Source organism: Zootoca vivipara, chromosome 2, assembly GCF_963506605.1.
Source record: "Zootoca vivipara chromosome 2, rZooViv1.1, whole genome shotgun sequence".
In the NCBI taxonomy this organism is placed as follows: domain Eukaryota; kingdom Metazoa; phylum Chordata; class Lepidosauria; order Squamata; family Lacertidae; genus Zootoca; species Zootoca vivipara.
Genome location: NC_083277.1, coordinates 116,157,260 through 116,182,818, shown reverse-complemented (window position 1 = coordinate 116,182,818; position 25,559 = coordinate 116,157,260). Strand labels below are relative to the sequence as shown.

Here is a 25,559-nt window from a genome sequence, read left to right as displayed (position 1 = left end):
CAGCGAGGGAACCGCCAGAAGGCCCTCGGAGCTGGACCTCAGTGTCTGGGTTGAACGATGGGGGTAGAGACGCTCCTTCAGGTATACTGGACCGAGGCCATTTAGGGCTTTAAAGGTCAGCACCAACACTTTGAACTGTGCTCGGAAACGTACTGCGAGAGCCAATGTAGGTCTTTCAAGACCGGTGTTATGTGGTCTTGCCGGCCGCTCCCAGTCACCAGTCTAGCTGCCGCATTCTGGATTAGTTGTAGTTTCCAGGTTGGTTGCTGGTGCCCTCCTCCCAATATCTGCTACCTGAGGCCATTGCTTCACTCTGCCTAATGGTAGAGCCAACCCTGGGTTTTTTTAGCAGCATAGAGACCAATCTCTATCTGGTTTAAAGAGAGACGTTTAAGATTCGCTATAGGGATGGGGAAGATGTAGCTCTTTGGGTGACTCCCAAATGGTCATTCTTGACTATTGGACCGACTGGCTGAGGCTGATGGAAGTTGTAGTCCAACAATAGCTGGAGGGCCACATGTTGCCCCATCCCTGCTCTAGTAACTAGAGGGGGAACAGAGCAACCCTTCCTTCATCTCATGCACACCACAGATTTGATGTTCCTTTTGTAGGTGCATCGACCAAAAGTTCAAACGCTGCCCTCCCCTCCCAACCACCACCGTTGTCATCGTCTTCCATAACGAGGCCTGGTCAACCTTGCTTCGCACTGTCTTCAGCGTCCTGTACTCCTCCCCAGCGATATTGCTAAAGGAAATCATTCTTGTGGATGATGCCAGTACAGATGGTAAGTACAGCCTCTTGGGAGCTGGATGCGTGCGGGGCTTCACCCTGAAAGGCAGAACAAACCTCTTGCCTTTGCATAAGGGCTCTAGGGATGAGGGAGACATTTGCAGGTAAGATTCAAATTCTATTGTGTGAGCTGGAAAGTCCCTCCCCCTTACCTGGCCTGTCCCCTGGCAACACCTCCCCAGGTGGGATTAGACGATTGGCTTGGGGTAGGCGGAGACCCCAGGTATCCAGCCTGAAGAGGTAGTGGCCAGATCTGAACTACCAGGTAGCCGCTGTGTGGGCCAGGGGGCTGCACGCGACCACGCAAAAATCCCCCCCCCCCGTTTAATGTGGGGAGCGGTCGTTCTGCCATTTGACTGGAGACACATTTCCCCGTGATCTGTAGATGTGACAGGCCATATTTAGCTTCCTTCTGAGAATAAATTGCTCACTTGGGCAACTTTAGTAACCACAAGCTGCCATTTAGTAATCTAAATTGGTTGTGCCCGAGGTTAGGATAATGACACAGTCCAACATCAGGACTTCCCAGGGGTGGAGCAGGGAGATGAAGAGTATGTGCTTTCCTGAATCTCAGCTACTCGGGTTCTCAGAAGGCTGTTGAACTCATCAAGGAGGGTTTGTGAGTTCTTTCTAACATATCAGCTAGTCAGTTATTTAATTGCCTGCTCACTCTGAGCCAGGCATCCCCAAACTTTGGCCCTCCAGATGTTTTGGACTACAATTCCCATCTTCTCCAACCACTGGTCCTGTTAGCTAGGGATCACGGGAGTTGTAGCCCAAAACATCTGGAGGGCCGCAGTTTGGGGATGCCTGCTCTAAGCTCTTCCAGACAATTTGTTTGTTAAGCATTGTTTTGTGTAAGCATTGCTTGCACAAAGCTTACATGGAGGTTAGATTCTTTCCAAACTTTATTGAACATTTGTTCTGATTTGTTTGCAGAGCAGTCATACGTCAAGTAATATTTGTTTTGTGTTAATCCTGATTTGCTTGTGAGGATACCGGTATGTTTTATCATTAGTTATCTGTTCATCCCACACTTCTCTATGCATTCCCCATTACCTTCCCAACTGCAGAAGTCCCCTTTTGTAGTGGATTTGTTGCGCTGGGATATTGACAGAGCCCTTTAATCCACTGTAGCTGCTCAAATCTAAAGTACTAGGTTGTGCTTGAGTCTCTCCTGCAAAATAATGACAGCCTGAAGGCAGCAAATCTTTAATCTCTGTCCATCTCTTATGCTTGGAATTCTCCTCCCCTAATACCTGCTTAGGTCCTTCCTTCCTTCCTTCCTTCCTTCCTTCCTTCCTTCCTTCCTTCCTTCCTTCCTTCCTTCTTCCATCCTCCTCCCTCCCTTCTTTTAGAAAATGTCATCACTTCTGTTTGGGCCTTTGAGCAGGTATACAGTGTGTTCACCAAATCCAAAGGAAATGCTCTGCTGGGAGTGTTGCTCAATTTCCATCTGAGCATTGCTTCTGGGAAGGCTAAGAATGCATGGAAGTATCGGCCAGCATGGTATGCCTAGGCACAGAAATTATAGGTGTTTGGCCCTAAATCTCTGTAGTCAGTGGGAAGAACTGGGGAGAAAAACTAAATGCCTGTTCAGCATGTCATACTGTTGTTGGTGGAAGACTTCTGTTGCCTTCTGAGTCTTGTGCGGCACTAAATTAGGTGACCCAGAATATCAAAACTGTATGCCTAGCACTTGCACACATCAAATAGTTTCCACTTCCTTGTGGGTTTTGTTCTGTTCTGTTTTGATTTTTTGCTGGTTCTTCCATCCAAAACATTTGGATGCTACATCTAGTCCAGGGGTTAACCAACATTATCCCCTCCAGATATTGTGGACTACAACTTCCATCATCCCTGACCATTGACTATGCTGGCTGAGGCTGATGGAAGTTGTTTATTAAGTGCACTTCCAGACTGTCGCTATTTTCAGGTGAGACTCAACCGCATAACTGGCCAATTCAGGTTGTGCAACTATAATTGACTGGTACGTCTTGTGCAACAAACCCGCTCCTCAAAAGATCAGCCTTTTTGTGCTCAGAAAAGTGATGGGGAAATGCAGTAGAAAACAGGTTGGGGCACTTACTTTGATATAATGTGATCTAGCCTCCCTGCAAACAAAGCAGAATGAATGTTCAATAAACAGGTCATCCGGAAGCACCTTTAGCTGTTGTTTGGAGGAAGGGGAGGAGTGTGTGTGTGTGTGTGTGTGTGTGTGTGTGTGTGAGAGAGAGAGAGAGAGAGAGAGAGAGAGAGAGAGAGAGAGAGAGAGAGTTACTGCAACAGGCTAGCGCAGCTCCTTTTTATCTGGTGGTTGCCTCCATTTCACAGTCGTTTTTCTTGCTACTGCGCTGCCTGTTCCTGCAGGTGCTGTTTCAAGCGGTCTCTTCCGTGCAGCTGCTTTTCAAGTTTGTCTCAAAACCCGATGCAGCAGAAGAGCCAAAGCAGGCCGTGTCTCACCACAGTGGCTTGAACCGCTTCCTGCCATGCGCCACACCTGGCAGTGAGCTGGGTGCCTAAAGAAGGACTAGGCTTAGATTCTAAGGGATGCCTTCTAAGCAACCCTCTCAAGGTTTACACCGGGGATAGTTAGAAACACAAAAAACACAAATACCTTTAAAACAAGACTTAAAACTATAGCCCTCCCCTAACACTCCATACGAAGGGACCCAGGTGGTGCTGTGGGTTAAACCACAGAGTCTAGGGCTTGCTGATCAGAAGGTCGGCGGTTCGAATCCCTGCAACGGGGTGAGCTCCTGTTGCTCGGTCCCAGCTCCTGCCCACCTAGCAGTTCGAAAGCACATCAAAGTGCAAGTAGATAAATAGGGACCGCTCCAGCGGGAAGGTAAACAGTGTTTCCGTGCACACTGCCGGCTCTACGTAGACCCCCGGTGGCGCAGGGCACCATGGCGCCGGCCAGCCAGGAGGGCGCCGCGAGCTGCGCCCGCCCGCTGGCCGGCCGGTCCACTGCGCAGCTGCGCGCGGCACCCACCTGCCCACCGCACTGGGAAACGTGGCGGGAGAGCACCGGAGAGATAGCGCTGTGCCTGCCCGCCCGCCGCGCAGCAGCGCCGTGCCCACCCGCCCACCGCGCTGGGAAATGGGGCGGAAGGGCGCCGGAGAGATCCGGCGCACCATGGCGACAGGGGCACTTAAGACGGCGCTGTCCGTGCGCTGCTCTGGTTCGCCAGAAGCAGCTTTGTCATGCTGGCCACATGACCTGGAAGCTGTCGGCCTATAGAGCGAGATGAGCGCCGCAACCCCAGAGTCGGACACGACTGGACCTGATGGTCAGGGGCCCCTTTACCTTTACCTTTAACACTCCATACATCCCTGTACAAAGGTAGAATTGACATCCATTGCTCCAGATGCCTTTGCCCTTGGTGCCCTGCCCCCAAAAGGAATTGTCACCCCCCCCCCAACTGCAGAAGCTTCTCCACTACTGCCCTCCCCGTTCCCGTCCCCTCCTTCTCTTCTCCTTGCCCTGCTTATTGCAGTCCGAATCCATGACCACCTATTAGTTTTTAATATGTTGTGAAGGGGGAGGGGGGAGAGGATATGTTAAGCAGCTTTTTTTACAAAAAGGTTTTAAAATTGTACTCGGAACGAATCTCACCTTCTGCATCATTGCTTTTCCACACAGTTGCCAGGCGTTTGTGCGCTGTGCCCCTCTAACACTTGATACACTCTGTTCCAGACTACTTGAAAGACGAGTTGGACAGCTATGTGAAGCAACTGCAGATAGTGAAGGTCGTCCGGCAGCTGGAAAGGAAGGGTTTGATCACTGCCCGGTTGCTGGGTGCCAGCGTTGCTACGGGAGACGTGCTCACTTTCCTTGATGCTCACTGTAAGTCGCAACTCTCTCCGCTGGCGAGCTCAGTCCTCGCTGTGGGTCTTCTAGAGGCAAAATATTGCCAAGGCTGGCAACTCTGTCTTGCTTTGCTAAGCCAGCACACACACAGTGCTGTGCACGTGGTTTGATGGCTGTACCATTGAGGCTAGTTTGCAAACTACTGCTAACGGAAGCATCCGATCGTGAGCTGCATGCGTGAATGCGCTGCGGGAGATCAAACAGCACAGATATGAGTCTGGCCATTGCCTCGGGTGCTGTGCTTCTCAACCTGAGCTGCTTCACAAGGTCAGTTGCCGGTGATCAAGTGCAGAAGAACAATGTGGTTTCTCTGTATGTGTGCATCAACGTGGTTGGCAGCTGAAAGTGTGGGCAGACTCAGCTCAGCAGGACTGTGCGTTAGGAGATGGTGTGAGGCTCAAAGGACTCATTCACACATACATGGCACCAACTGGCTGGTCCAAAGGTAGAGAAATCAAGAGACTTACATGCATGTGTGCATGTCCTCTTTGATTGGGGGTGAGAGTGAGGAATCCTGATTTTGTAACGTTCTGCTCATGGAAAGCACAATAGGATACAGCCCCGGGCTGTGCGCTATGAAAATGGCATGCATGTTTTGGTTCTCTCTTTCTTTCTATTTGCGCAAAGTGTGGCTTTCTTTGGCACGCAATTTGTTTGTGCCTGCTATTGCATCGATAGCAGAGTAGCATATTTCTGAAGCAGGCTAAAAAGTGAAGGCCAAAAGGAAGGAGGGATTAATCTTCCTACAGTGCATAGCAGCAGAACTAGGGTGGAACAAATGGAGGCATCCAATGTGGGACCTGTCATAGTTCCAGACCCTTTCTGGCTGGGCTGAATTTTGTTGAAGGAACTCGAGGAAGCCTCCATGCAGATACAGCAGGATGACCTCATGGTGTTATGTTCTCACACTGCACTGCAACCATTGTCTGCAAAGGCTGGGTCTGATGGGAATTGAACAACCTCTGGAGGGTTACATGTTTAACCCAAACATGTATTTGGGGACCCATTTCTTTTTCTTTCTTTCTTTTTACTATGCATTTAATGGTGATGATTCTCCTGTTGAGACCCACCTTAGATCAGGCTGCCACTCACCCGTGGGTCCCAACCTGCTAGTAGAAAACTAGTGCTTATTGCAGGCATCCCCAAACTGCGGCCCTCCAGATGTTTTGGCCTACAACTCCCATGACCCCTAGCTAACAGGACCAGTGGTCAGGGATGATGGGAATTGTAGTCCAAAACATCTGGAGGGCCAAAGTTTGGGGGTGCCTGGCTTATTGTATTGGGATGTTTTCTCAATGTTACCACCAGAGGCCACTGTTCATTTTCACAGTGGCTCTGCACAATATTTTTGGACCCTGAAATGGTTATTCCAGAATGTAAATCAGTTCCAGGCTATGAAATTAGAAGTATGAGAAGTCAGGGAGAGCCCTGATATTAGCATCCAGTTATTTGGAGTTTTCCAGTTCTGGGCATCTACCTGTATAATAGTGTGGTAGACTGCTAGGCAGTGGAAATTTTTAATAAAAATTGCTTCTGTGTACATCTGCATGCATAGCTGCCAAGTCTCCCGTATTCCCTGGGAAACCCCCATTTTTCCAGCTGTTCCCAGCTGAAAAAAACGGGTTTTTTTGTTTTTTCCCAGTTTATTCTGGCGTGGCAATAATTTTGGAACTGGGCGGAGCATGCTCAGAAGCGACTTTTGATGCAGCTCTGCCCAGTTCCAAAATGGCTGCAGTGCGACTTCTGGCGTGGCGGCCATTTTGGAACTGGGCAAAGCAGCATCAAAAGTCGCTTCTGAGCATGCTCTGCCCAGTTCCAAAATGGCGGCAGAACAACTTCCGGTCTGCTACGTCCGGTCCAGTCCCTTATTTCTCCGACAGCAACTTGGCAGGTATGTCTGCATGGTAAGGTGATTAGGGACAAGGAGAAGGTGGAAGAGAGAAGAAGTGGCTGTTAACAATGTCAAGAAGATGAGGTCGAGGGAAAGGATTTCCAAGGGTGTAATGACCCGGGACAATCAAAGCTTGCGTAGAGACAACATCAGATGATGTCATCCATTTCCCCTTCTCTCTTTTTAGGTGAATGTTTCCATGGCTGGTTGGAGCCTCTCTTATCGCGCATTGCTGAGGAACCCACCGCTGTGGTCAGTCCAGATATCACCACCATTGACTTGAACACTTTTGAGTTTTCCAAGCCAATTCAGTATGGGAAGCAGCACAGCCGGGGCAACTTTGACTGGAGCCTGACTTTTGGATGGGAGTCCATCCCTCAGCATGAGAAGCAGAGAAGGAAAGATGAGACTTATCCCATCAAGTAGGTCCATGATGAAAGCTCCTTTCTGGTAGACCTTTTTATGCCACTCACTGTTAAGTAAACCTCTGTGCAGATCACAGTGTCATCTGCACCGAAACCCACACACTCATTGCGTAGCCCTGATAAAATTCAGTAATTATTGTTTGGCTTCATTTGTTGGATCAAATGGAAGTGGTTTTTTTAAAAAAATTTATCCAAATGCCTTAATGAGACAGGAATGCAACTGATGTTGTGGTGGTTTAAGGCACTCACAAAAACAGCAGATGGGAGGTGTCAATCAATCAATCAATCAATATACTTTATTCGACCGATAGTCAGAAACAAAAAACATTTCTCAATACAAAGATAAACATATAAAACTGAAGGCATCAGAGGGATACATAAATGGGGTATGACCGCGCTACTAAACCTCCTACAGATAACCCACATCAAGACATTCGATTATACGTTTCCGACACTTGAGCGCCAGGAAGAGGAATTTAGCCACTGAGAAGGTTATTTTCCCAGTGGGCTTGTTTAGCAAATATGCTGCCTGCCGTTCTCTTGGTCGGGAACTAAACTGAGATAAATACGGGTCTATAAGATATTGCCTTAAATCATTATAAAAGGGACAACTCAGTAGAATGTGTTCTGTGGATTCTACCTCACCCAAGGCACAATGGCACATTCTCTGACCGTATGGGACTCCTCCAAATCTTCCCCTCAAAACCACCGAATCAAGGACATTCACTCTAGCCGCAGTAATTAGTCTGCGGTATTCCACATAGTGGATATCTGCCAGGTAACGGGCTGGTGCAGACCGATACACCTGCTCCCCTAAAAACATCCCAGATTTCACGCGGGCTATGTCCTCCTGTCTGGCGATATCCCCCATATCATCTTAGAAGAGTCATGAAGTGGAAAGTGAGAAGAAAGCCTCTCCTAAAACGGTCCCTTTGCACTGTTTGTAGAATAAGGTAGCAGCATCCTTTTTGCTTCATTTTAGTTGTGTGAGAGCCAGCAACAGAGTTTTCCAGGCACCTCGTGTTTAGTGTTGGAATCCCACCAACACACTTTCTTTCTCTCTTACTTTCTCTTTCCGCCTGACCTCTTGGCTGTCCTGTAGGAGATGGGGAGAGCATGGCCTGAGAAGTGCTCCAGTTGTATTGGGGTGGTTGGACCTATTCTCCCGCAAAATCCCAACCACAAAAGAACAGCTAAATGATACAACCCTGTAGCACTGTGAGGTTTGAGGTAATAACCAAATGTCAGAATTCAAAACTTCAAAAGTGTTTTTTTTTATTTCCTTCAGAACTAACGTTATTCGCAGGCGTTTTATTTTTCAAACAATGGTTTGATGGTGATTTGGAAAAGCCACTTCTTTTTTCAGTTGGTTTTTCAATAAGCCAGCTACCGTGGGCTAAAAATACACTGAGTTTAGGGCAATCAGTAAAGGTAAAGGGATAGGTCCAGTCGCAGATTACTCTGGGGTTGCTGCGCTCATCTCGCTTTACTGGCCGTGGGAGCCAGCATTTGTCCGCAGACAGCTTCCAGGTCATGTGGCCAGCATGACAAAACCGCTTCTGGCAAACCAGAGCAGCACACAGAAACGCCGTTTATCTTTCCGCTGGAGCGGTACCTATTTATCTACTTGCACTTGACATGCTTTTGAACTACTAGGTGGGCAGGAGCAGGGACCAGGCAACGGGAGCTCACCCCATCACAGGGATTCGAACCGCTGACCTTCTGATCAGCAAGCCCTAGGCTCTGTGGGTTAGGCCACAGCGCCACCCGCGTCCCAATCAGCAGTGGAATTGAGCCAAAAGAAAACCAGCAATCACAGGCAGAATCAGGAGCTTCTGAGTCCTTCCTGTCCCTCCATGTATTCCAACCTATAAGTGACCTTGCAAACAAAATAGCAAAGGAATTGCTTCTGGTATGCAGAAGTGGAGTAGCTTTGAGAACAATTCGGGACATGATAAATGGGTGTGTAAGTGAAAGGCTGGCTGAAGTGCCAACATTTGCACATGCGGGGGGAAACCTCTTGCACAGATATGCAGGTTTGTAGCCAGTAATTCTTCTAGTGGATGAGGCAACCTTTGGTGTAAATGACCCCTGAGATCTGGGTCACCCATGTTTGCACATCACTCTTAATTTCTCCATGCACCTTAGGATGAAACCTTTGTCCGGCTTGGATGCCTGCAGTTTAGTGTGGGAACGGACGCCAGTGAAAAGCAATGTGTTTGAGGGTATAATGATGAAATCAGTGTTTTCTGTGTAGTGGGCCCATTCATACACACAAGTCATCCTTTGATACTGCAGTCATCTAGAGATGAATTTGCATGTGGGTGCCAGGCCTGAGGTGCTGGGATGAGGAAACCATGGACTTCATCTCCCATCATCCCTGACTATTGGCCAAGCCAGCTGGAGCTGCTGGGAGCTGGAGTCCAACAATATAACTTTGTGTTGTAGACACCCCCTTAGCATACCACCACCCCCATTAGAAAAAATATAAATTAGTGTGATCTACCTCCTGGCGCTTCCTTGGGATATAAGGATTATAAACCACTTGGTATACTCGGAAGTTCTTTATGAGACACCATGCCCGGACTCCCCTCCCCGCCCACCCCTTTTTGCGCTACAAAAGCCAGGATAATGAAGGCCATGACATGAAAGAACCAAGGTTTATTCCTTTCTCTTTTCAAAGCCTGCCAGCCTCTTGTCTGTTTTGGCAGTGGGCAGCTGCAGAGTCATTAAGGTAACCAGTATCCCAACTTCTTAAAAGCTCGAAATGACCTTGAATTCATCAAGTGGAAGACATTTAATACCGGCCCTCTGGCCCTCGCCATTGCACCAGCGAGACAAAACCCCTGTTCCTTTTGGCCTCAAGTACAGCTCCTCTTTGTGCAGAGGTCAGACGGGAGGCTGTTCTGCCCCCAATGAAAGGGGCTCGGGGACTCCTTTTTGTTGCTGCTGCATATTCTAAGAGAGGGAGAGAGGCTGGCTTGTCAGCGGCTCTTAATCTGTGCTGCTCGCCTTGGTAAGAACGGAGCTGTGTTTCAGGAGGGGGGGGGGCTTGTCGAAGCAAGTTTTCGACTCCGATCTCCATTTCTCTCTCTTTTTTTAAAAAAAGAAAGAAATGCCTCTTACGAAAGGAGCAGGGCAGATTGAAAAGCTTCGTCCCCAAGTGCTCTCAATTTTGGCTTGGCAATATGCATTTACTGTAATGATACCCGAGGCTGAATGAAGGGCTTGTCTGCCTCTGAAAGGCTCTGCCTTAAAGTCCCTAGTGACTGAGCGCCACCCTAAGCACCGGGGCTGTTCCTGCTGCTTCTGGTGTGATCAGCCAAGGCCCGCCTCACAATCTCCTCCTTAGCTCTCCCTCTCCTACAACACATCTGGGCTTGGTTGCTGCTGGTCTTCTCAAGAGTAGACTTATTGAAATGAAGGGACCTAAGCCTGGGGACCCAGGTGGCGCTGTGGGTTAAACCACTGAGCCTAGGGCTTGCTGATCAGAAGGTCAGTGGTTCGAATCCCTGTGACGGGGTGAGCTCCCGTTGCTTGGTCCCAGCTCCTGCCAACCTAGCAGTTCGAAAGCACGTCAAAATGCAAGTAGATAAATAGGAACCGCTACAGCGGGAAGGTAAATGGTGTTTCCGTGTGCCGCTCTGGTTTGCCAAAAGTGGCTTTATCATGCTGGCCACATGACCTGGAAGCTATACGCCGGCTCCCTCGGCCAATAATGTGAGATGAGTGCACAACCCCAGAGTCGGTCACGACTGGACCTAATGGTCAGGGGTCCCTTTACCTTTTTAAGCCAGTCATGCCCATTAATTTCAGTGGGTCTGCTCTGAGCATGGCTGAAATTGGATACAACGCCATGTCTTGAGCTCTATGCACTTTTGGAAGCAAAATAAGCGTATGAAAGTTTATGCTGTTCATAGTTTCAGTTTGAATGAAGAGCTTGGAATTTCTAGAAGGAGTGAATGTGTGTGTGTGTGTGTGTGTGTGTGTGTGTGTGAGAGAGAGAGAGAGAGAGAGAGAGAGAGAGAGAGAGAGAGAGAGAGAGAGAGAGAGAGAGATTGTGGGGGGGGCAGATCAGCTTCTACTGTTTAAAACACTTAAATCCTGACATCTTTTTTATTATTATTTGAATTTTCAAAAATGGGAACAGAGAGCATATTTAACCCTCCTCCTCTTGTCCTACTTACAGCTTCATATCAAATACAGCATATATACATATACCATATGACTTCCCTTCCACACTTTTCCTGGTTCCTTTGCTTTTCCACTACTGCATAATCCACATCTTTTTAATCATCCAATTTGTTCTCTATTAAATACCCTATCTATTTCAACTCTGCTAGATTTACTCGAGACCTACTAGCTATGTATTGGTTTATACTGGTTCTTACAATATTCAATCAACTTGTCCATTCCTCACATCTATTTGACAACAGGGCTCCAAGTAAAATAGCATACAACGAAATAGCATACAACAAAAATATATTATTTTTGAAAGTTTGGAAGGTAGTGGTGACTGGAAAAGTTGCACAAAGGTTCAGGGTTTCTTAAATGATTCTGTAAGGACCATGTTGGAAAATAACCCTACATACTTTGCATGCTCTCCAGCCATGATTTTGTGCCCAGTAATTCCTGAAGAACGTCTTGGGCATCTAGATACAGTAGTCTGCACTTCCTTGAGATTTGCAGCAGCAGCTGTGATGGAAGCAATGGATGGGCAATGGTGTCAACTGTCCCTTCTAGGCCTTTGATGTTCTCTTAGTCCTTGTTCTCGCACGTTCTTCTTGTTCTGCTTTATTTAATACATGTTTATTCTTCCTGTTACATAGCTTAGGTAAAGGTAAAGGGACCCCTGACCATTAGGTCCAGTCGTGACCGACTCTGGGGTTGCGTGCTCATCTCGCATTATTGGCCGAGGGAGCCGGCGTATAGCTTCCAGGTCATGTGGCCAGCATGACAAAGCCGCTTCTGGCAAACCAGAGCAGCACACGGAAACGCCGTTTACCTTCCCGCTGTAGCGGTTCCTATTTATCTACTTGCATTTTGACATGCTTTCGAACTGCTAGGTTGGCAGGAGCTGGGACCAAGCAACGGGAGCTCACCCCGTCACAGGGATTCGAACCGCCGACCTTCTGGTCAGCAAGCCCTAGGCTCAGTGGTTTAACCACAGCGCCACATAGCTTAGGACCTGGTTTTAATACTTTCAAAATACAGTTCCAAGGATCAGATCAGCGGTCTGTAAGAGCATCAGTTGTGGGAGTAGTTAGATTTTGGGACGGCAGACTACTGGGAACTTGATATAAGCAATCATAAACAAATGCACCTCTCAGACACATACAAAAATCAATTTCTTTTTAAAAAGCCTAATTCAACAGAACAGCAAAAAGAAGCATCGACAGATCACTCCTCAGAAAGCTAGCCTAAATGCATGTCCCTTGCAGAGTTGCCTGAATCTTCTCTCCAAGCCTCAGGGGTATTGCAAGAAAAGCCTTGGCTCCTCGACACAGATCTGATCTCCTGTAATGATGGTATTCTGGGGTGGGCAGAACCTGCTTGACTGAAATTGATGCATGCAGTTCCCAGACGGTGTAAGGAACAAGTCATAGGTCTATAACCTAAAGCTCAAACTAGGAATTTCAGAGAGGATGTTGAGCACTGGTTGATGCTGCAAGAACACCTACTTCAGTTTCCCTTTCACTAATTATCTCTCTTACTGGAATTTGAATAACATACTCACAGTTCTCCCTTTTTGCAGGACTCCCACATTTGCTGGTGGACTCTTTGCCATTTCCAAGTCCTATTTTGAGCACATCGGCTCTTACGATGATCAGATGGAAATCTGGGGTGGGGAAAACGTGGAGATGTCCTTTCGGGTAAGAAGGAAAGGTACAATATCCTAATTGCGGTACAGCTATGGATGGCCCAGCATATTTTCCAGCTGTTCTAAATTTGCAGCACAGGGAAACATTCATTCATTCATTCATTCATTCATCAATCAATCAAAATATCAAAACTAAAGGATTGTGAAGAGAGCAAGCCTAGTCTCCCCCTGGGCTCCCTTCCCTCCCCTGGGGTGTCTTTTTCAGCTTTCAATTAGCCATAATTTAACATTGCACCCAAACCCTAAACCTGTGGTTGATGATGACTGTGATTCGTTGGAACAAGCAGCTTCGTAAACCACAGTTTTAAAGTTGGCTTGTTTCAAATAAACCATAGTTAAGATCAATCATCGTTTGTCGGATTTGGATGGCACAGGGGAGGTGTAGTTAACCAAAACTGGAAGCAAAATCTTCCAAGCTCTTTCCCCATGGAGAAAAAGGGGTGGGGTGGGGAAGAGAGGGTAATTCCTGTTGCAATAAAACATGCATCCTGCATGCCAGCAGTTCCAACCATGTGTACCTTCCATTTCTATTAATAAAGGATATGTGCAAGCAGCAAGGTGGTGCTGAATTTGCTCACAGCAAGTGTGGCAACTACACATTATTGAGTCATGGCACCTTAGAATTACTAGGAAAGTGTAAGAAAATCTGGGATACTGCAAACATGGTAAAATTTACAGATTAGATATATAAGGAAATAACTGAAATGCTTTTTAAGGAGGGGAAGTATGTTTCCTTTCATTATTGCAATGAAAAGCTTGAGTGGATCACATGGGTGCTCTTTTTGGTGGTTTTACGAGCATTAATGTTAATTTTAAAAAAGGGCCCCTCTGAAAAGCAGCTTTCAAAGGCTAAAAGCTGTTTGGAGTGCCACCCTGTGGCTGCAAGGAAAATCAGGAGCGGGTATAGAAGTTTCTTAGAGAGCCAGGGATCTCCTATCCAGGACTGCCAATGTATACCCACAGAAATGCCTTCAACGGTATACAGTGGTACCTCGGTTTAAGTACACAATTGGTTCCGGAAGTCTGTACTTAACCTGAAGCGTACTTAACCTGAAGCGAACTTTCCCGTTGAAAGTAATGGAAAGTGGATTAATCCGTTCCAGGTGGGTCCACGGAGTACTCAACCTGAAGCGTACTTAACCCGAAGTATGAGTGTGATTGGTTCTGGAAGTCCGTACTTAACCTGAAGCGTACTTAACCTGAAGAGAACTTTCCCTTTGAAAGTAATGGAAAGTGGATTAATCTGTTGCAGACGGGTCCGCAGAGTACTTATACTGAAAGTACTCAAACCGAAGCGTACTTAAACCGAGGTATGACTGTACTCAGGTCTATAATGTGCCCAAAGCCAACTAGCAGAAGGGAGCAAGTAATAATAATAATAATAATAATAATTTATTTATACCCCGCCCTCCCTAGTGAGAGCCGGGCTCAGGGCGGCTGACATCAATAAAATTACAATAAAACGTAAAAGAAAGAAAAACAATTGATTAATTGATTAAAATGCAGATTAAAATACATTACAAATTATTTCCCAATGCTCTTTTACCCTTTTACAAGTCCACCACATAGGATAGAACATATGATAGTTTGCTTTTTAAAGTTGTGGTGAGCGAGAGAGGCAGTGTCAAACATTTTCTCCATGCCACCATTCCAAAGCTGCTATTTCCCCACATGCACCCAGGAAAGACGAACTGGTCAGCTTCTGTCCTGTATGTGAGTGGGGGAGGGGTGATTTTTGGTAAGGGGAAAGCATTATTTGGGAAGGACTGTAGCTCAGTGGCTGCACATGCAGAGGGTCCTGGGTTCAATCAATTGGATCTCAAGGTAGGACTGGGGACACTTCTAATCTGAAAGCCTGGAGAGCAGCTGCCAGTCAGGGTAGACAATACTAAGGTAGATGGACCAGTGGTATGGCTCGTTATATAAGGCAGCTTCCTAATGATTGTGATGCTGATTCTGCTGGTGCCCCTTCTGTCAAGAGCTTGGGTGTAACCTTGGATGCCTCCCTTTCCATGGAGGCGCAGGTTGCAACCACAGCCAAGGTGGCATTTTTCCATCTCCGCCGCGTTAAGCAGTTGGTCCCCTACCTTTCTCAGCCTGACCTGGCCACAGTGATCCATGCAATGGTCACCTCTAGGCTTGATTGTTGTAACTCGCTCTATGGGGGGCTGCCCTTGAAACTGACCCAGAAACTCCAGCGGGTGCAGAATGCCGCGGCGAGACTCCATATGGGGTCCTCACCGCGAGATCACATTCATCCAGTGCTTTACCAGCTGCACTGGCTCCCGGTGGAGTACAGGATCAGGTTTAAGGTGCTGGTTTTGACCTTTAAAGCCCTATGCGGCTTAGGACCCTCGTACCTACGGGACCGCCTCTCCCGGTATGCCCCGCATAGGACATTAAGGTCCACAAATAATAACATACTGGAGATCCCGAGTCACAAGGTGGTTAGACTGGCCTCGACCAGGACCAGGGCCTTCTCAGTACTAGCCCCGACCTAGTGGAACGCTCTCTCTCAGAAGACTAGGGCCCAGCGGGAGTTGTCATCTTTTTGTAGGGCCTGCAAGACAGAGTTGTTCCGCTTGACCTTTGGACTGACTCAGTCTGACCCCGGTGTTACCCTCCCCTAAGGCTTTATCCTACAGATATTTAAATGAGGTTGCACTTCCTAATTTTCTAATTTTAAAATTGAATTTTAAAATTGTATTTAATCTGCATTTTAATTGAATTATTTCTTTTATGCTTGCTTTGATATTCCTGTTGTTAGCCGCCCTGAGCCCGATCTCGACTGGGAAGGGCGGGGTATTAATAATTGTTGTTGTTTAGTCGTTTAGTCGTGTCCGACTCTTCGTGACCCCATGGACCATAGCACGCCAGGCACTCCTGTCTTCCACTGCCTCCCGTAGTTTGGTCAAACTCATGTTCGTAGCTTCGAGAACACTGTCCAACCATCTTGTCCTCTGTCGTCCCCTTCTCCTAGTGCCCTCAATCTTTCCCAACATCAGGGTCTTTTCCAAGGATTCTTCTCTTCTCATGAGGTGGCCAAAGTATTGGAGCCTCAGCTTCACGATCTGTCCTTCCAGGGAGCACTCAGGGCTGATTTCCTTAAGAATGGATAGGTTTGATCTTCTAGCAGTCCATGGGACTCTCAAGAGTCTCCTCCAGCACCATAATTCAAAAGCATCAATTCTTCGGCGATCAGCCTTCTTTATGGTCCAGCTCTCACTTCCATACATCACTACTGGGAAAACCATAGCTTTAACTATACGGACCTTTGTCGGCAAGGTGATGTCTCTGCTTTTTAAGATGCTGTCTAGGTTTGTCATTGCTTTTCTCCCAAGAAGCAGGCGTCTTTTAATTTCGTGACTGCTGTCACCATCTGCAGTGATCAAGGAGCCCAAGAAAGTAAAATCTCTCACTGCCTCCATTTCTTCCCCTTCTATTTGCCAGGAGGTGATGGGACCAGTGGCCATGATCTTGGTTTTTTTGATGTTGAGCTTCAGACCATATTTTGCGCTCTCCTCTTTCACCCTCATTAAAAGGTTCTTTAATTCCTCCTCACTTTCTGCCATCAAGGTTGTGTCATCTGCATATCTGAGGTTGTTGATATTTCTTCCGAATAATAATAATAATAATAATAATAATAATAATAATAATAATAATAAGATGTCTTTTCTGCAGGTTTGGCAGTGTGGGGGCCAGCTGGAGATCATACCCTGCTCTGTGGTTGGCCATGTATTCCGTTCCAAGAGTCCCCACACCTTCCCCAAAGGAACTCAAGTCATCTCCAGGAACCAGGTGCGCCTGGCGGAAGTCTGGATGGATGACTACAAGGAAATCTTCTACAGAAGGAACCAGCAGGCTTCCCAGATGGCTAGAGAGGTATGTAAGCCAACTTCCCCTGAAAGTTGCTCTGAAGGATCAGGAGTGCCTGTCCCTTGTTTTCAAGTGTGTATTTAGAGCAGCCTTCCTCAGGTTTTTTGACTGCAAGCTTCCACCAGCCCCAGCTATCAGAGTCTATGATCAGGGTTGACGGGAGCTGCAGTCCAAACATCTTGAGGACAACGGTTTGGGGAAGGCTGATTCAGAGTTGTCGCCTAGCGTCTTCTCATTTCCCTATGTAGAGCTGATTCAGCTGTAGTGAAGAGGGTTCTCAAACGTAGTTGCAGGGAGCCTCACCAAGGCAAGAAAAAGCACTGTATGGACATTTCATAGAATCATAGAATTGTAGGGGTGGAAGGGACCCCAAGGGCCATCTAGTCCAACCCCCTGCAATACAGGAACCTCAGCTAAAGCATCTATGACAGATGGCCATCCAACCCAAGGAAGGAGAGTCCAACCTCCCAAGGAAGACGGTTCCACTGTTTCAGCGGTTGGGTGACTGAGAGTTGCCCCTCTCCAACCCCTGAAGTGCCCAGCCATAGGCTGGGGAGCAGGGAGAGTTCTGCTGGGGCCTTGCCAGGTGGTGGCAGTTGGGGCCCACTTACCCTCAAGAACCTCCAGAAGTCTAGAAAGGAGGTTTCTAAGCCTTTCTAAGCCTTTGCAGACTCCAAGGTTGGGCCTCATGCCCGGATGCAACTCCGAGAGCTGAGGCCTACCTTAGATTTAAGCTCGCATCCAGGGCCATCTTATCCATAGGCACTAGGGTGCGGGGCACCCAGGCTCTCAGGGGCGCCAGGCCGAGAGTCCAGGGGCCAAGAGTTGAGTCTGGGGAAGAGCCTGCCCTTCGGTCGGAGCGTTGCGGTGGGCTCTGCGCCGCGAGTTCGGGGGCGACCAAGCCAACGAGACGCTGAGGCTGCTAGCCGGCTCTGCCCTCCTGGCCCTCCTGCATGTCTGGGACTGGGCAACCTGGGGGAGGCGCCGGGCGGATCTTTGCACCCCGGCGCCGCATATGCTTAAGACAACCCTTCTTGCATCTTAAGCAAATAAAAAAAATTAAGTAATGAATTGTTTGTTTTCAGAATTCATTGAGAGATTTGGTGGGTTCTATACAGCAGGGACGGTGGGCAGTGATAGTTTCTTCTTTTTATGAACTGATACTTTAAAAACAAACAAACCATGCTGTGCCTTGTCAGAAAACGTATGGAGACCTCGCCAAGAGGCTTGAGCTGAAGGAGCGGTTACATTGCAAGAACTTCACCTGGTACCTACAAACCATTTATCCCGAGATCTTTATCCCAGACCTTACACCAGCGTTTTACGGAGCGGTAAGTGCAGGTTTGGTGTGTTCATTGCATGAGAGAGTTCTTTCTGGGTCACAGCAAAGGAGAATCTAGTCTTGCCTTCTATATCCAACCATGTTCAGCCACTTGGCCCTTCCTTGGTTCATGTCCTGCAGTGAGGACATGGCTCAGAATGCCAGTATCTGGTCCAGATTCGGACTGTGCATATATCTATGTTCCAAATCCAGATGGTAGGCCTGTAACATCTACATGTGTAAACATCTAAAATTGCTTATGTATTTCTAACCTTCCATCCCACTCCAATGTGACTAAAAGAGAAACTCCGGTAATAGGTTTGATTCTCCACCAAGTGAAAATGGTGCACATCTTCACATATCGACTCATATCTTTTGTCCTGTGCTTTCCAGGCATGCCATGCTTTAAGGCTGAAGCACAACAAATAGCACTTCAGGTTTTCCCCAGATTGCCATTTGTTCCGATTCAGCAGGTTTTTGGGGGGAAGCGCCAAGGCAGGAGGGGGGGGGACCACTTGGACACAGAGCTTTAAAGCAGGGGCCTATGCAGCAGAAAAGAAAATCTGGATAAGTCTTTTATTTGCTGCCCTTTGGCTTTGCTACAATAAAGCAAACCCTTCATTAACAAGCCTTCAAAAGCTTTAATTTTTGCTTTGTCAATCTGTACTTCTCAGTTTATGAACTCTTGACTCCTTCTTTCCTTCCTTCCTTCCTTCCTTCCTTCCTTCCTTCCTTCCTTCCTTCCCTCCCTCCCTCCCTCCAGCAGCAGAGCATATGCCTGCACTGCCCAGGGCAGGTGCGCTCCCGATGGGTGTGTGGTGTGAAGGGTGCCCTCCCAGGTGTGGGATAGTCGCTTGGGTGCCCGGAGTGGCACACGCGCCCTGCAGCCAGAGGCAGAGCAAGCCGCCCATGGCAGACATTTGGCACGCTGCCCTCCCATGACTCCCAAGCCTACCCCAAGCTGTCAAAATGAAGGGGGGAGGGGAGAATGTCGCCAGCAAAGTGGTGCAGCTCCTTCCCTTACCCCGACAGGGTAAGGCTTGGGAGTCACAGGTGGGTGGTGTGCTGAATGTCACCCCCCCACCCCCTTCCTACGCCCCTGCTTCTCTCCCTCCCTCCCTCGGTCAGTTCTACTAAGGAACCAGTCTAATGGCCTTCACTGTCTTCAGAACTTAGAATATTCTGTTTTGAAATCTAGTTGGAGGGTTTTTTAGAAAGGGTGTATATGTTGCAAGGGAGCGGTAAAGTTTTTGTTTCTTGAGCAGGAACTAGGTAGTAGCTAGAAATGGAAGATAAGTTAGATATAGGTGCTTTGAGAGAGGTGGGGGGTTAGTTGGGCTGAAGGGGGAAAATTCAGGACTGCACACTGCTTACAGAAAGAGTGCAGGGTCAACGGGGCTGTATTAAGGCCAATTTGCACCTAGGTGCAATTTGCACCTACTGGCTGTAGATGGACCCCTAAGAGTGTTGGATTGTTTTCAGATTAGAAATGAGGGTGCCAAACACTGCTTGGATGTTGGAGAGAACAACCATGGAGGGAAGCCACTCATCATGTACCCCTGCCATGGGATGGGAGGCAATCAGGTATGGAATTCGTGAGAAAAATCCGGTCTTAGGGAAAACACTCCCATTAGTGCAAGAGTTTCTGTTTGTGCAGTGAAACTTCCCCACCTTCTCATGCCCTTTCCCACACCCTTCTAGAGGATTGGAGAAAACCCCGTAACAGATTTAGGGGGTGCACAGGGAAAGATGTTCCACAGCACAGCCAAAAGTCCTCCTGCAAATGGAACTGCTTCATTGGACCCCACGCCATGTCTCTTTCTCATATATGAGCACACACCACCAGGCAATGCTTTCAGGCCCTGCAGTCTGGAAGTTTTGTGCTGCCCTATGATTTCAGACGAACAGGTGCTTCTGTAACGATTATTCTGCACTGACTGAACCATGGCAGTCTCGTGCAGGTTGGCCGCCCTGGCGCTGAGGGGCGGAGATCGCTCCGGCGCCCCCGCCCTCGCAGGGTGTAGCATGGTTTCTGCGCGGCTCCCTGCCTGGCACACCGCGCCACCGGGGGTCTACCTAGAGTCGGCCCTGTACTGAACTACTTGCAACTTTCCTAGTTATAAGAGCATACCCACATTTTTTCCCTAGGTTTCCATTTTAAAACAGAGGGGGGGGTGAGAACACTGCATTAATCAAAATGCACCTTCTAAAGATCCATACCTTGGATCTTGAATGGCTTACTAGCGAAACAAATTGGCTCCCAAACACCACAAACCCAGAAACAGGTGTTCCAGTCTGCGGACATTTTTTTGAAAGCCAAATTTCCAACGCAGCTCCCACGGCTTTCGATTGAGTTCAGGAAGCTCCTGCAGCCAATTGGAAGCCGCACGTTGGTTTTCGAACGGTTCCGGGAGTTGAACGGACTCCCGGAATGGATTAAGTTCAACAACCGAGGTACAACTGCATAGACTTGTTCCCCAAAACAGTTGAGAACAGTTTTACAAAACGGGTAAGGGATTGCCTACCACTTTATTTTGCATCCACGTTTTCTTGATGTGTAAAAAAAAATAAACCGCTCTACCCCAGAACAAAGCAAAAGCCCGACTCCTCTCAATTGCTTTCTGATGATGAAGGCCTCTTAGGAACTCACCGGTGGTTGTTCTTTTGTGTGTCGTTCTCAGTACTTTGAATACACATCCCAGCGAGACCTGCGGCACAACATCGGCAAGCAACTCTGCCTCCGTTCCAAGATGGGACCCGTGGAATTGGGAGACTGTCACTATACAGGGAAGCACTCCCGGGTGCCGGAAAATGAAGAATGGGAACTGACTAATGTGAGTTCTTTAAGTTATACAGGTTTTCTCTTGCTCTTGAAATCCAAAGTTTGCCCCCCATCAGTCGTCCACCAGACAGACATTCCTTGCTGCTATGGCTACAGCCTGGCCTAGCCTGGCCAAAGTACATAATGGGCAGTTCTATTCTGCCATTTTTTCTGGAGATCCTTTTGAGAGCAGCCACTGATTGTGGGCTTGGGGTGTACCGTAATAAGAAGTTGCAGCAGCCACCATAGAGGAGGATCTGGCGATCCCTCTTGGCATTGTGGGAGCTGCTCGCCTCACTGCCTTGAAGGGGGAAATGGGGGAGAGAGAAAACTCCATTTTCACAATGCTATTTGTTTGCTGGGTTGTTCCATGTTTCTCTAGCACCTGGTGTGGTGATGGTCTCAAAAAAAAAAAGTCATTCAAAAAATTCATGGAGGGGCAAGTCTCTCAAAGACTAGTATTTATTAATTCATTCCATTTATATCCTGTCCTTCCTCCTCGGGGAGCCCATGAGAGCCAAATTAGCTTAGCTAAATAAGCACAGATGTCTGAAAATGGTTGATGCCAAAGACAGGGTTTTAATTTCTCTTGAAGCAGGAAATAGGGCTGTGATGGAAAACACTGGAATTAAAATGTTTCTGGTTTTTGTTTTTGGGAGGGGGCAAGTGAGTCTGCAGGACCCAACAGGGTGATTTTGTTTGTGGGGTGGCCGTATTCACAGTGTTTGGGCAGTGGTGAGGTATGCTAACCATAGTGCTCAGGATAAGGAGAGACTTCCTTTTCAAAAAATAATAATAATAAACTTCCAGATTTGGGGAAAATGTCAAATGAGCCCCAATTCTTCCCCATGAACATGCTTCTGGGGTATTCTGTTCTTCAGGGAAGTGCAGGAAGCTGTAGCCACTCTCTGACCACCCAGAAGAACACTCCTGTCTTGTCCCTTGGCTGCTGCTGTCCATGGTAGCAGCAACAGGAGTTAACATTTTCCTTGTTAATGGTCATTTGCCACAGACAACAACAACAACAAAAAAAATTTGACTTGAGTGGCTGATATTTTCCTCACTTTCAGTCAAGAGGGGAGATTGGATGCTTTTGCTATGGTAAGTGCACCCCCTTACTTCAGAAACACTGCAAATATTTCCCCTCCACCACCACCCCAAAACCAATGAACTTTGTCCCCAGCAAATACCAGGCAAATTTCAAGAGGGTCATTTGGTGCAGCCCCAAGGAATTGCATATTCCTAGAGTGCTGGACTTCCTTGGAAGCCTTGTGAGCTATAGATAGAGAGGTATAATATCCATTTATCACACGCTGTGAGGATACAGGGAAAATCTATCAGCTTTGTGTTCTCTTTTTCTAATTGCTCATAGGAATCTCTCCTACTTCTCTTTGGGATAGAATACTGGGCTTGGATGGACTTTGGAATGATCTGAGGCAATGCTCTTTTAAAAAAAAAGATTTTTATTGAATTATTACAGAAATAAAGAGAACAGACAAAGGAAAAAGGGAAAATGCACCCTTTACACCCGTACCATACAGAAAATTAATAAAGTCATTTACAAAACCAAATAAAAAACACAGATGACTTCCCGTCTACTCCTTAATGCAAATTTAGAAAATTTGCTGCTGATACAAACTATTATCATGATTAAACTGCTTCTTCATTAGTCTTGGGTCTCACATTGTTCTTAATACTACTGAAATTAGTCAAATGCTGCAGCCGAATTTAAACTGCTATTTTTTAAAAAAGTACATTTTGAGGACTTCCCATTTTGACATTTTGATACCAATACCTGTTTTGGTTTGTTCATTTTTTTAGACACATATTCCACATTCCACATATTCAATCAGTTTTTGAATCCATTCGTGCACGGATGGGAACTTGTCAGATTTCCAATTTGCAGCAATTAGCATTCTTGCTGCAACTGTAGCATATAAAAAGATATCTTTTGTTTTTTTAGTAAATTACCGGTCTGTGGTCCCCAGAAGATAAGCTTCTGGTTTTTTATTGAAAGAGATTTTTAGTAGTTTTTGCCATTCTGAATGGATGCCATCCCAAAACACCTCAATTTTCGTGCACTGCCACCACATGTGGTAAAAAGTGCCTGGTTTTTCTGTACATCTCCAGCAATCCAGCCTGGGACACTTTGATACATTCTAAGGCAATGCTCTTCATCTCTCTCTTTTCTTTTAGGACCACCTTCTTAAAAATGTGGCATCTAACAAATGTCTGTCTGCAAGGGGAGAGCATCCCTCTATGGCTTCCTGCAACTCTGCAGACCCCCATCAGCTTTGGTACTTCAGCTAAGCGATCCTGGCAAAGACCACAAAGCCTGTTGCCAATGTCCTCTTGTGGAAGTTTCTGTTCTCTTAACTCCACTACCAAGAAGACAGAGGACAAGTTCAAAGAAAGAAGAGAACCCAGTCAAATATGCTGCGTAATCACACTTGACTTACAAAACACTTTTGTGCCTTTGTGGGATGGGATGGTCAAAGGGGATGCAGCAAACCTTGGTGCATCTTTATTTCTTTTTAATTAAGTAAAATTCCAAGCTGGTATGTTTGCCCTTTAGAATACCATAAGTATTGTTAATCAAAGCTCCATATTGCGAGACGGACAACAATGGTGGTTTTATTTTGCAGTAGATTTAAAGGGGGGAGGGGGCGTTGATAGGATGTAAAATATTTTTTCCCCTCTTAACTTTTGTATGCTGTGAGCAGTGTAGGAAGTAGCAGCTTGTGGAGGTGCAGAGCCTTGTCCTAAGAAACAGTTTACCTGTGGGATAGTTTAGAAAATAACTGATGCCAAAGATAAGAATGACTTTAAACTCTGTTACATAGGAAAAAGCATCTTCTGGCCACACGGAGACTGTGGAAGGAGAAACTGCATTGTAAAGACTTGGGGGGGTGCATTTTGAATAGTTTCTCAGCTCTGTGTTGTTGTTTTTCAAAGATCTTGCACACAGATGCCGGTGGGCAGCGCAGAAACTGTTCCCCCCACCAAAAAAGTTTCAGTAGGTTAGGACTGCATTTTACAATAGTGGAACACTGGAGTGTGGTATTGTTTTGTGGCTGAAATCTTCACCCCGTTGCCAGTGCCTTACCTCCTCAGGCCTCTCACCACCGTGCTGCAAATAAGTCCCTTTCTCTCTCTTTTTAAAGCATTCTCTCGGCAGCTTATCTCTTTACCAAAGAAAAGGGGACTTGGGACGGGAGATGTACTCCCTGGACCTCCAACAAAGGAATGATGGAAGGGTAGCATTTTTGCTAGGCCCTTCCTTACGACTCCAGTGTCAGGCACCCGGTGTGTGCCTTTCTGATTGCTGCAATCCAGACCTCCAGAGGCCTTTGACATGAACTTGACCCCCCAAAAAAACCTGTTTGTGTAGCCTGCATAGTTTGACAACTTCCTGCACTAGGAGAAACTACTACTTGCCTTTTCGTCTGGATCCTCTCATTACCTTGATTGTACACTGTGATGCCTTGGAGCAAGGAAAGCTGCTAATGTGCCTTTATTTTGTAAGACCAGCTGGAGAAGCTGCTTGCTTTGAGGGAACGGGGGCTGCAGAAGCCTGCAAAATCACCTTCATGGATAGGATTGCAGAGACTACCCAACAGGGAATGAGTGTGTGCATGCCTGTCTTTACAAAAACGCCTGCTGAAGCAAATTAGTACATGATCTACTGCTAGTTGCCTGATGGAGCAAATCCCCGTTTTCCTTATTTGTTTTGTATGCTGTTAAGAAAAATAGCTTATTTGTTTTTTTTGGAGGTCACTGGAGGTGGGGATTTTTATTTTTTTTCCAAATGCAAGCCCAAGATGCTGTTCAGCCACAAAGCAGCAGCTTCGCCGTGACTTGACAATGAGCCTCTTCTTACCCATAGCTTGATTAGCTATTGCACTGTCCATTTAATGCAAAATGTAGAGATGAATTTGAAGGAAAATGTACCTCCAGAACATCCTAATAATTGGGTGTTTTTGAGCACACTACACTTTAAGAGTCGTTAGTTTGTGGGGGGTTTTGAAGTAAGACCAAAGGTGCTGACTGTTCCCCTAGATTTTGAATGCAGAAGGAGACATTGGTTTTCCCATTGTGTTCATTTCCAGGAAGGCTTTAGCTGAGAGGCAAAGACCTGCCTTGGTAAATCCCAACTGCAAATAATAAAACTTAAAATTCTATTTTACAAGAGAATCTTGTCTGACTTTGCTTACTTTCAAGTTGCTCTTCAACTGTGTGTGTGTGTGTGTGTGTGAGAGAGAGAGAGAGAGAGAGAGAGAGAGAGATTGAGAGAGAGAGATTTAAATAGCAGGCTAATGTTGGAAGCTGCTTTTGAGAAAAATATTAGCTTCAGGTCTTCCCTTTGGTCAGTCCTCATGTTTTAAGTGTATTCTGTATAAATATGTTAGACTCCGAAATAATAAAAAAATTCTTTTTTGGCTGGGTTTATCAGACCCCATGGAAGTTGGGTGTTGCTCCCTTACTGCCACACAACGAACTTTTTAATTGCTTCTGAGTATTTCGTATCTTGAGTCAAACGTCGGAGGCTATTTATACATAGGCCATTGGAGTCTGTGGAGAGATTCCAAACTGGCAACCATTTTCCTGCCCTTTTATCTCCCGAACCATTAATTTTCATGTGGTTGTCAGTGACCACAACATTTATCAGCAAAAGGGCACA

At 46.8% G+C, this 25,559-nt stretch overlaps 1 protein-coding gene across 1 annotated transcript in view; it reads left to right on the top strand.

Moving 5' to 3' along the window:
• The window catches only part of GALNT6 (polypeptide N-acetylgalactosaminyltransferase 6), a 61,257-nt gene extending 35,925 nt beyond the window's left edge, over nucleotides 1-25,332 (top strand). Inside the window, exons 3-11 of the mRNA XM_060272106.1 lie at nucleotides 612-784; nucleotides 4,490-4,639; nucleotides 6,742-6,976; nucleotides 12,735-12,852; nucleotides 16,542-16,742; nucleotides 17,936-18,067; nucleotides 19,540-19,641; nucleotides 20,739-20,891; nucleotides 23,075-25,332. Of these exons, the coding sequence (XP_060128089.1) occupies nucleotides 612-784; nucleotides 4,490-4,639; nucleotides 6,742-6,976; nucleotides 12,735-12,852; nucleotides 16,542-16,742; nucleotides 17,936-18,067; nucleotides 19,540-19,641; nucleotides 20,739-20,891; nucleotides 23,075-23,188 (1,378 nt within the window). The 3' untranslated portion in view covers nucleotides 23,189-25,332. The remainder of the gene's footprint in view (nucleotides 1-611; nucleotides 785-4,489; nucleotides 4,640-6,741; nucleotides 6,977-12,734; nucleotides 12,853-16,541; nucleotides 16,743-17,935; nucleotides 18,068-19,539; nucleotides 19,642-20,738; nucleotides 20,892-23,074) is intronic.
• The last annotated feature ends 227 nt before the right edge of the window (nucleotides 25,333-25,559 follow it).